Raw genomic sequence first — 12,645 nt, 5'->3', positions numbered from 1 at the left:
GACTGCTACTCATACTGTACTTTTGCTAATATCTTAGCAAGCAGAGCGTGAATAAAGTGCAAAGAACATGCAAGCCTTCCTTGCATGTTCTTTGTACTGATGCAATTGATTATTCCCACTCATCTTATGCTGCATTCCCTTCTTCCTCCAGGTTACATGTTAAATCTCTTTGTTCGTCCATTTCACACCTACATAATCTTATTACCCTCTGAATACAAAATATTCTTTTTGCTAGATAATTTGTGAATAGCAACTAGGAAGCATTAATCTCCTTTTCATGAGCTTTTCATGATCAACAGCCTTGTAGTTTCATAGATATTCTTTCATCAAAGAAGTCCTCATATAACTGGCAACCACCCAGTCACTTCATGGTCATGCTCACCACTCAGAGGGAGATTTGACACCTTGTTTATAATGATATCTTCTGATGAGATGATCAAAAAATCATTACTTCTCACATGCTCTGTTACCTATTAGTTAAGGTAGTTATCCCTCAGAAACTCAAGAAATTTATTTTCTTTACTTCTGGATGTTATCTCATTTTCCTAATCTATATTACCATAATTAAAATCACCTAATAATGATAACCATTTTCCTATTTGCTTGGTTAATTTATTCATATATTTCATTGTCACTGACTACCACATTACCAAGCCTATAGCAACATCCAATTAAATATTTCATTCTATTTATGTCTATTTCACACCATACTGCCACTATTTCCGCTTTGCATCTCTACCTTGCATGGGCACAACTCCTTTTGCATCATCAACAGCCTTCCTCTTCCCTTTTTGCCTTTTCTGTCTTCACAAAAAAAAACATTCTTGTAGATAGGCTTATACGTTGGTAACACATGACTATTAAATTATTTAAGGAATTTACAACATATACTGGAATATTAATTAAAAGAAACTTTAATAAATGCCTCCTAAAGTACAAAAAAATATTATATCCTTCCATCTGTATTCCTGGCAGGATTTCATGCTCATCCAACTGTGTTTAGCTTATATTTGGGTGAATGAACTGAATCAATGCAATAATTTCATTCCCCTTATTTCTGATAATTCTAGCATTTCTATACAAACATAACGGTTTATTTCTGAGTAAATAACAAGTTCTACTGATACTATTTCTCAAATGTGACTCCTTCATTCCTTTCCTCAGCCATTTCTCTCTCTCTCTCTCTCATTACCCACTCAAGAACCCTCTCAACTCCCCCCCCCCCAACATTCCATGCCATTCTAATCATTTCTTATCTACTTACTAATCAGCTTCCAACATTGACCTTTCTCATGCTGTTTCCCCAGTCCATCCTGATCCCCCATGTCCCTGTTTTCCTTATACTCCTGTTATCTGAGTCTCCTCTCATGCTAATCATATCTCCATTCATAAACACTCCTTTAATTCTTATTCTTCTGCTCTTCCACATTGCATCTTACTTGCTCATATCCAATCTGTACAGTCATTACTCTCCCTTCTAGCAACAGCCTCTTCTCATGGCTTAACCAAAACCATTTGAATGCAATTCATTCCTCAAACTCATCCTGCTCATTCACAAACTACACTCCTTTCTCATTGCACATTTCCACTAACATACCATTCATGATCTTTGCTCTCTGCCTCAGGTCATTATTGTTATACCTAGATAACATACTGATTACTTTTTCTGCCACACTATTATCTTATATTCTCTTCAACTATCTCCTAATATCCATTCTTACATTCTCCTTGTTTCCAAGCAAGTCATTCATTCATTCCTACATCTTATATTTTTATATGCTAACTCCTCGTATCCAATGCCTCAATCATTTTGGTGAAGTTTGGTGAAGGAGAGGATGCACAAGGTGCCTCCTCTCCTTCACCAAATCTCTAATAATTGAATCTCCATACAACACTACTCAGTAAACTGTTTAAAAATGTAAATTCTTCTCAATTCAATCTAGGTAATAGTGGTGTTTTAAAAAGAAGAGCATTTGCCTTAAGTGTCAAATGTAAAAAAAAATTAATCATGAAAATTTAATTTAATTCTTAAAACATAGTAAATTATTTATTTTCCTAGTTTTCGTATAGTTTAGTCCTGCTCATTCATATTCTTGTTTAATCCTTTACCCAAGTGTAAGTCTCATCAGTGGGAACCAGACATAGGAAGATATCAAGGCTGAATTAGTGCAGATCATGTATTTCCCATATACAAATGGTAAAAAAAGTGTATCACTTTATTATTAAAACATTCTAGATCAGAGATGGTTATAGGCTTATTTTTTTGTTTTGTTTTGCTTGGTCATGCACATTTGAAAGGAAGTGTACTTTGCGTTATGGGATTCTAAGGCATTTAATGTGAAGTCATCAGCCTCTGTAAAGAAGTGGCCTAATTGTGAAGATACTTCAGATGAAAACATTGTTTGTTTATACTTGGGTAAAGGATTAAACAAGAATATAATTTTTTGACAAATATAGTTTACTTTGTAACCAGGTGAAAACACTTTCTGTAATAATCTAAATGTTTCATTCCGACATAAAGGATATTTGAAACTTCCTGCTTCTCTTGTAGATATTTTCATACTACTACTTTTTGCTTCATAGTATGTATGATGAAAATACTACAGATGTACTACAACATAGTTATAGGAATTTTATATAGGTAGCAGTGATTTCAGGATAACATTGAAGAAATAAATTGAAAGTTTTTGAAAGTTTATTTTTCACTTGGTTAGAGTATGATAAGTTTAGTTTAATCCTTTATCCAAGTGTGAACAAACAAAGTTTGTGCCTGAAAGTATCTTCAGGACTGGGGTAAGGTGGTACAACACCAGGGCAACTCGTTGCAAAGGTGGACCAAGCTAACATCACTCCTATCTCAGTATCTCCCATAATGCAAAACACTTGGATAAAGGATTAAACTAAACTTATCATATTGAAGAAATAAGTTAGGATTGGATTTCTTTTGATTTACTCTTTTGCATGATTGTTTTATATTTACATTTTACGAATTTTTTTTTTTTTTTTTTAGTTATTTGCTTGTAACTTTTGTACCTCAGATTGAATTCCATTTCTATGGTAAATGATAGTGCAAGATGACAGAGGGCTCAAATAATTCTTTCTCTCTGTTCATCCTTATTTACTCACTATCTTTGCTCTTGACTTCTTCATTACCCTGTTAAAGTTAGACAAGTTTCTTCTAGATTTCATTGCATGCTGGTTTGTTGCATGCACCACTGAAATATGTTGATAGAGTTGTGACAGAAGAGAAGCAAAAATGCAAATACTGGCAGAGAATGGAATTTTGTGATGCATGTTAGATGAGAGTATAAAGATACTTCAGATACTACAGAGACTACAACTTCAGATGGCAAGAATCACACAATTCTACCCTTTGTAAAACAATAAAATGCACTGCACAAAGTCACTTTAAACACACAACAATGGTTAAGCAAAGTGCTAAATCACATGACAGTAAAATCAGATGTAGCACTCAGAGTGGTAACCACACATCTACCAGAGTCCTCTTGATGACAGTACAGTCATCATAGCATATGAATATCTCAATAGGCAGTGACAGCAGACGATATGTGTGTTACATTGCGTAGCAGCATAATCCTTATATAATATAGTTATATTGCATGCTGATAGTATCTGTCTTGAACTAACATTAGTAGGGTAGCTAAACAGGACTAACTTCTGCTGAGCAAAAAATGTTTTCTTCACCCGGCATTAGTAAGGTGGGGTATCACAGACCCCAAAGATATAGAAAGAAATAATGAAAGAAAGAATGAAGCACCTCTGTAGCGCAATTGAAAGAACGACGGTACATTGCGCCCTTCAATTGGAATAGGCCTAAGTTCGATTCTCATCGCAATGGGAGGAATCTTTATCTGGACGATTTTCAATCAAAGGTGAGTTAGCTGATCTCATACGGAGGTAGCAGGTTTTTTTCTCCCTGAAACTCGGGTTTTTCATAATAGTTGTAATAGTAGGTGTCCTCCCGCGATGAGGCTTCGGACTCCTTGGAGGTGTCAGGAATTATAATAATAATAATAACTGTGACACCACTTTACTAATGTCGGGTTAAGTCAACTGTGGATGATGAATAATATGAATGTCATTATTGTATTCAGCACATGCATTATGTGCTGAATACAAAATATGGATGGAATGAATTGGCAAATAAGTTCAATGAGAGCAAGTAATTATTAAGAGAGACTTCAACTGTAGGGACATAAATTAGAAGAAATTGAAAGAAGGGAAAGGAACACAGTGTAAATAAATGGAATTTATGCAGCTACTAAGAAATAATTACCTGAGGTGTCATGTGATGGAAGATAACTGGAGTTCGAGAGTGTTAGATCTAGCAGCTGCATTGGAGGACTTGTTTGTAACCAAAGTAGTCAGATTATTATTACTGCCAATTTGTGAGCGTGATTGTGTACTCTTGACCTGAGAGGTGGCTAAACACGTGGAATTTTCATTTTCATTTAAGATGGGATATATGTGGAATTACAGAGCCAATAATTATGATAAACTCAGCAGCAGTGTCCATGCCATCATACAAAACTGCAAGGGAAGGATGTTAGTAGTGTGTAGAAATGGTTAATGGAAAGAGTTTAGTTTAAAAAAAATATATAAATCAATTGGAAATTAAATTTGCAGCTCTTGCTTAGTATCATTAAGCAGGAGCTGCAAAAAAAAAGTGTGGAGGAAATATAAAGAGAAAGTATAAAATGATAAGCAAAGATTTTATCAATAAAGAGAAAGGACGAGCTCATAAGCATTACAAAGCACAGGCTAAAAGGGCCCAGTATGTAAAGAAAGGTAAAATTAGAGTACAGGAAGAAATTTGATGAGCAAGGTAATCTCCAGTGTTCTTCCAGTTTGTGGAAAGTGAAAGGAAGAATGACTGTGGTAGAATAATTGCGATGAATGTTGATGGTAGGAAGGTGACTGAAGTAGACAAAATAGAGATCTGAGTTGATATTTTGCAAATGTGTACCATCCAGGTGGATATATTGGAGCAACAGGTATGATAATGACTAATGTGGAAATAGTGGATGACGAAGTAGAGGTAAATAGAATATTACAGAACCTTGATGTGAGTATAGCTGTGAGATTAGATGATATATCAACTTGTGTATTACGAGAATGTGCTAAGGAATTAGCAGTACCTTTGACCAGATTTTTTAATTTAACATAGCTCTGGGTGTGGAAAATCCCAAGGGAGTGGAAAGAGGGGAAAATAGCTCCATTGCATAAGGGAGACTCCAAGACAGAGGTAGCAAATTACAGATTGCTTAGCATCCCAGGAGTGATGTAATTGTCACTGAATAGGATACTTTATCCAACTAACAACTCAGTTGGATAAAGGGAATGGCTACACAATGAGACTGCTGGATGGAGTGGATTTTCCTTCTAATCTTGTCATTTATTACATGTGCTGTGTATGGTGTCTTTGTGTAGCACTTCATCTTGAAGGATGATAGCATTTTCTCATCTTCCTTTAGCTATTCAAAGTTTCAGATCTATACAGTAAGATAGGGTTAACAAGGGTGTCAATGAGGTAGAGTCTTGTAGTTAGCTATATTTCATTGTCCTCCCAAAGTAGCTGTAACCTCTGAAAGACAACAGTTAGTTTAGCAGTGTGTGCTTTAATACATGATTAGATTGGCCATCTATTTTACACTTCCCAAGTGGGGGAGTCTTTCTATTTTATCCAGTTTTTCATCATTAACTAAAATTTTCATAGGTATTTTGCCTGAAGAACATAATTTTTGATTTGTGAATGCTGATCTTTAATCCATAATCATTAAGTGCCTTAGAAATTCTGTCTCTTTACTCTTGTAATCGATGTGCATTCATAGGTTAATCATCAGTGAATCTAAGATTATTGATTTTTTTTTTTTGCACCAACTGTAATTCCAATAACGCTGTTTTCCAAGGCTAAGTTAATCATCATCATCATCATCATCAAATTCCTGCCATGTACCCTCAAGGGGTGTACAGGATATGACAGTACTACATGAAAAAATTACATCATTACTAACTTCCTATCTACAATTTTCCTCCAAATCAGTCTGTTACTTGTCAAGACTCCAACATTATCAGATCTTATATTTCTATCGTCTAAGGCACTTTGTACTGTATCAATACACCTATATCTTGGTCTTCCTCTGGGTCATTTTCCTGCCAACCTGGCAGAGAACACTTGTTTTGCTAATCTTTCCTCTCCCATTCTATTTACGTGACCATACCACCTGAGATTAGCTCTGCTAACGCATTCCTGGATGCTGACAATGTCAAGTTCTTTCCTAATATCCTCATTTTTAATATGATATTGCCATTGATGCCATCTGTTCACGCCTCTAATCTTTCTCAGGACTCTCATATCTGCGGTCTCTAGTCTTTGGTCAAGTGTTTTACTTCTGACCCAGCTCTCAGATCCATAAGTTAAAACTGGTTTGAACACTATCTTGTAAACAGCTAATTTAGTGTTCCGACTAATTTCTTTCTTATTCCATATGAATTTATTCAATTGACTTCCCACCATACCAGCTTTGCTGATTCTGTTGTCTATTTCTATATTTAATTTACCATCTTCAGTAAAAATCGTGCCTAAGTAGCTGAAATGTTTTACTTATTCCACAGGTTCTCCATTCACAACACAGTTGGCATTTTCAATGATTCTGCCTATTTTCATTGTCTTTGTCTTTTTATTGCTGACTTTCATACCATATCTGTTACAACAGCTATTCAATTTAGTCAGAGAATCTTGCAGACTTGTAGCGGATTTATTTAGAAGTATAACATCATCCGCATAAAGCTAAGTTAATCATACATTCCAAATATAGGTTAAAAAGTATTGTTGAAAGTATGCAGCCTTGATGCACACATCTTTCCATTTTGAAAGATTTACTATAGTTTCCATTGATTTCTATTAACATTTCTGAGGAACAATACAGTTTTAATTAATCTATTCCATACTGGTTCAGTATCCTCCACAATACCTCTTGCTGTACTGAATTAAAGACCTTTTTGTATATCTATAAAATTGTGACAGTATTTTATTATGTCGAATGTATTTTTCTAGTGATATGTATTGTAAATAAATGATCTATTGTACTCTTGTTTTTGCAGAAACCTGCTTGGTACTGTGAAAGTATTTTCCTATTTTCCTCTCAATCCTAGAGAGTAAGATTTTTAAGAAAATTTTTCTGGATTACCGATTATACTGATAGTTCTATAATTGCCATTTTGTACTATTTCATTTTTTAAGAATAGGAATCGGAACAGAGGTGCACTTATCATTAGGCCTTGTTTCATTGTTCCTTAACAAATTTTGAACAGAGCATCTATGATAGGTTCCCCCCCCCCTGCTTTCAGTAGTTATGAAGTTATTGCATCTATGTCTGGTGATTTTCCCACCTTCAATGAATTAATTGCTGCTTCTACTTCTCTTAAAATAGGGCATTCTCCTTCATCCAATGTCATTTGTATGTCTTCAAAGTTTTGATTATGAGGGTTACTGTCTTCTGAGAAAAGGTTAGTTTTGTAATCATGCCAACACTGAAAAATGTCATCTTTTCCAGAAGGAAGCATGACATTTTCATCCTCGGTTGAAGAATTAGTGTTAGTGAAGGATTTTGTTAAATCTGTTTATCGTTTGAAAAGGACTTCTAGGGCTGTTCCTTAGTAGTAATAAAGATCTAGACTACTAGAGCACAAATCTGGTCATCTGGTTACTAAAAGAGCACAGATTCCTTTTTTTTTTCTTAGTTATTACTGGCAACAACTGCAGTTCCTACTCCTGTGTATGCTTTGGTGCACTCCTCAACTTCAGTTATGGCTAGTGTGTTTTTGTTAATTTGCTTTGACAACAGAGATGAGTGACCAAGATGGTGACAGGTCTGTGGTATGCCCCTTATGAGGACAGATTGAAGGTTTGTAATTACTGAAATTGGTAGATAGTAGAAAAAGAGAGGTGTATGATTGACATATGATTGATTTAAAGAGTTTATAGGATTGATAGACAGAAACTGTTTCAATATATAACTAGTGGAGGAGAGAACTAGAAGTAATTCCTAGAAACTGAAAAGTGTGTGGTTAGCAAAGACTGTGAAGACTGCATTTTTTGTTTAGAGAATGGTGAATGAGTGGAAATAATTGCCAGTCAGTTATGAATGTTTTATTATTGAATGAATTCACAATATGACATGTATTGAGCAAATTATGGTTAGTAGTGACTGATGAATATTTGGTGGCCTCCAGTGACAAATCTGTAGACTCTATAGAGAGAGCCTATATAATAATAACAATAATAATTCTATGAATTCAGTATTTCATTTATGGTTTTCTAGGATTCAAAACCGTACAATAATTTTTCCTATTCATTTTCTCAACTTTCAACTCAGTTATAGTAAGAACATTTCCATAATGTGAATAGAATGTATTTGATTTTTCTTATATTTATTTCTCTCTCTATGTTGCTATATCCTAATACTTTGTTGCTACATCCTAATACTTTATTTATGTATTACAGATTTCCATAGTTGATGAAAATGGAAATGCAGTGGCTAAAATTAGCATAAATGAGAACTGTAAAGTTGTAGACAATCACTGTGAGACGATTCCACCTTATGTTGCCTACTCACCTAAAGCAAATATCATAGTAAGGTTTATTATCTGTTTTCATTTTATTATCCTTTTAATCAGTTTATCAGTTTAAACAGAAAGATATCAGAATATGGGGAGCAATCATACATATATACATAATATATATATGTATATATACAAGGGTAGCCTGAAAAGTTCTTGGCCATGACCATAGATGTAGATGGCAACACTATTGGCACGATTTTTATTTTTCTAAGTTGGTACATCTGTCATAAGCATCCCTGTGAAATTGCACATCATTCTATCTAGTAGTTTGTTTTATACAACTGTCTGAAGCAAAAGTGTTGTCTGTATCCCTTGAAATGGATAAAATTGAGTATCATGTGGTTATAAAATTCTTTGTAAAAGAAAGTTTAATGCCAAAAGAAATTCATTCGAAGTTCATAAAAGTTTATGGGCACTCTTCTTCTTTGTTTTCAGCAATTAAGAAATGGGCTGCGAGTTTAAACATGGCCTTACTAGCCTTGAAGATGATCCAGATGAAGGACATCCCAAGAGTGTAGCAACACCAGAAATCATTGATCAAGTGCACGATATGGTATTGGATGACTGGCAAGTCAAAGTGTGTGAAATTGCTGAGACTGTAGGCATTTCAAAAGAATGTGTAGGATATATTTTCCATGAAGAATTGCATATGAAAAACTTTTCACAAGATGGGTGCCATGCTTGCTCACAGCAGATCAAAAACACACTTGCATGAAAATCTCTGAACAGTGCTCGAAGTGTTTTAACAAGAATAAAACTGATTTTGTGCATCAATTTATTACTATGGATGAGACCTGGATTCACCATTACACACCAGAATCCAAACAGAAGCCAAAACAGTGGACAGAAGCTGGTTGTTCGGTGCCAAAGAAGACAAAGTTGATTCCATCAGCAGGAAAAGTCTTGGCATCAGTGTTTTGGGATGCTAAAGGCATTTTGTTTATTAATTATCTTGAAAAGGGTAAAACAATAACCAGAAAATATTATTCAGATTTTTTAACCAGACTAGATGAAAGTATTCTTGAGAAAAGATCTAGTTTGCAGATGAAAAAATCACCTTTGATCAGGACAATGCACTTGCCCACAAAGGTGTTTTGGCAATGGGATAATTAACGAATCTGTACTATGAATTGCTGGAACATCCACCATATTCTCTAGATTTGGCTCCCTCCGACTTCTATCTCTTCCCAAAACTAAAACTCTTCCTTGCTGGTCAGTGTTTTTTTTTCAAAACAAGAGGTGATTGCAGCTGTAGAGGGGTATTTTGCAGATCTTACTGAGAACCATTACAGGGATGAGATAATGGCACTGGAGCATTGCTGGAATAAAGGTATTAGTCTTAAGGGAGATTATGTTGAAAAATAAAAATAATTTTGAAATTATCAATTCGTTATTTCATTCTTACGCTGAGAACTTTTCAGATCACCCTCATATATATATATATATATATATATATATATATATAATAATAATAATAATTATTGTTATTATTATGGGTGACTCCAAGGAATCCTTAGACTAATTGAGGGAGGCCCTAAACATCATGTCCATCACAACTATTCGACATTCACACAGCATCTATCATACTTTGCCTTGAACTCATTCACTGTCATAGCACCCGCAGCAGACTCTGGCAGCTTATTCCACTCATTCACCACTCTAAAAGTAAAAAACCCAGCACCAACACCCTTACTAACAACACTCTTTCCCAGCTTCCATGGATGTCCCCTAGTCCACCACCAGTCCTGTTCTCAAAAATATCCTCTGAATTAATCCTATAGAAACCCTTCAGCAATTTGAATGTCTCACTCATATCTCCACTTTTCTGCCTATCAACCAATTTCTCTAACCCACAAATCTTCAACCTGTTTTCATAAGATTCAGTCCATAGACCTGCTATCATCTTGGTCACTCGCCTCTCGATCCTCTCAACCTCCTCCCCATCAAGAAGAAACCTAGGTGACCAGATCTGGGCACAGTAATCAAGATGGAGTCTTATCAAGGCTTGATACAGAGGAACAATAACTTGCTTATCTCTGATCGTCAAAGTATTCTTCAGCATCTAAGTGATTTGATGAGCTGATTTAGCCACTTTTGTGATGTGCCCCCCCCTAAACTTCAACTCCCTATCCACTAACACTCCCAAGTCCCTGGCCTCATCAATCTCCTGGAGTACAGTTCCACCAATGTGATATACTGCTGCTAATCTTTTCACCCCAAAATGCATAACCTTACACTTTGCCACATTAAATTGACATCCATTTTCCTTAGTTCAGTCCTCCAAACTATCCAAATCATTTTGCAAAATTTTGACATCCTGCACACTCACTATTGCTCTACCCAACTTTGCATCATCAGCAAACAAATGAACTGTTCCTCTCAGATCCTTCCCTATATCGTTAATGAACAAAATAAACAGCAGTGGTCCAAGAATAGAACCCTGTGGCACACCACTAGGCACAGGCCATCTTTTGGACTCTACTCCTGAGTAAACTACTCTCTGGTATCTCTCCATCAACCACCCTCCTATCCATCTCACCAACCCTATATCCATTCCCATATAATGCAGTTTACGGATTAGACTTCCATGTGGTATCCTGTCAAAGGCCTTAGCCAGGTTCCAGCAGTATCACTGTAAACCCATTACCCTTATCCAGTTCAGCCTTCACTGTAAACCCATTACCCTTATCCAGTTCAGCCTTCACTGTATTATAAAACCTGAGCAAGTTACTGAGGCATGATCTACCCTTCACAAAACCATGCTGTCCCCCATACAGTATCTCATTTTCATCAATCCATTCCTGTATTTTACCCTTGACTACTTTCTCCAAGACCTTGACAACGACTCCTGATAGTAATTTGCAACAGTAGTCTTGGATCCTCCTTTATGCAGTGGAACTATTTTCCCCTCTTTCCACCCCTTTGGGACTAAACCAGACCCAAGACTCAGATTAAACAATAAGGTCAAAGGCACTGACAATTCTTTAGCCGCTTCATGTAAGACCCGTGCTGATATACCATCCAATCCCACAGATGTATTCACATTAAGATTCTGTAATAGACTATTCACCACCACGTCATTCACCACAATTCCCATATAAAGAAATAAAGGAACCATATAAACTAAATGTTCCTTTATTCCTTCAACGTCACCACCTGGATGATATACTCTTGCAATGTGCTCACTCGGCAATTCCACTATATTGACTGATTCAGTGACCTCCCTACCATCGGCGTTGCTTAAAATCATTCTGCCATGTACAGTTTTTCTTTCACTAGCAGCATATTGAAAGAACTGTTTGGGATTCTCTTTAGCTTGCATGGCTAAAGAGAATCCCAAATATTTCATAATCTGTTTTTGCCTTTCTCACCACACTCGTTACCCTTCTGGCCTGTGCTTTATACCGTTCGTCTGCTTGCAGGTCACCTTTCTCCTTAAATTCCTTCCACAGTTGTTTCTTTTTTGCAACTCAAGTTTAATGGTGTTATTCATCCATTTAACCCATTTAACTACTTGATTTACTAATCGGACTCTAGGTATACAGTCCGCCATAACCTCCTACAAATGCTCTTGACCACTTGTCATGCCCTATCAACATCCAGCACTTGCAGTTTTACATGCCATGGCATTGAACCAAGCAATCTTCTAAGTTTGTCATACTTGCCAGCACGGTAATTCCACGTACCCTGTCTTAACCGAAAATTTCACACATTTAGCCACTTCCCAGGTAAAGACCCTATGATCACTCTCACCAATAGGTGGCAACATGGTCATATTCATTACAATTTGATATTTTAAGGATACTTGTGACATAAAGATTGTATAATATAAGACGTACACACAAGAAAGATATTTAATTAGCCAAATATTTCGGTCTGAAAATTGCAGACCATCTTCAGTGGCAATACAAGAACAGTTTTAAAATACAAGGTGGAATACTAACAATAGATCATTTATAAATAGAACAAGCCGCGTGATGTTATATCACTAAGTATTAA

The 12,645-nt window shown here is 35.8% G+C and overlaps 1 protein-coding gene across 1 annotated transcript in view; it reads left to right on the top strand.

The window, feature by feature from the left end:
• LOC150102301 (glutamate carboxypeptidase 2-like) overlaps positions 1-12,645 on the top strand; it is an 85,682-nt gene that overhangs the window by 20,787 nt on the left and 52,250 nt on the right. The window contains exon 4 of the mRNA XM_090398630.1: positions 8,528-8,656. Within this exon, the coding sequence (XP_090254756.1) occupies positions 8,528-8,656 (129 nt within the window). The remainder of the gene's footprint in view (positions 1-8,527; positions 8,657-12,645) is intronic.

Source organism: Typopeltis vanoorti, chromosome 10 (assembly GCF_054136105.1).
Source record: "Typopeltis vanoorti isolate ZY-2024b chromosome 10, IOZ_Tvanoo_1.0, whole genome shotgun sequence".
In the NCBI taxonomy this organism is placed as follows: Eukaryota; Metazoa; Arthropoda; class Arachnida; order Uropygi; family Thelyphonidae; genus Typopeltis; species Typopeltis vanoorti.
Note: the sequence above shows the minus strand (reverse complement) of the source record. Positions and strands in the feature narration are given on the sequence as shown.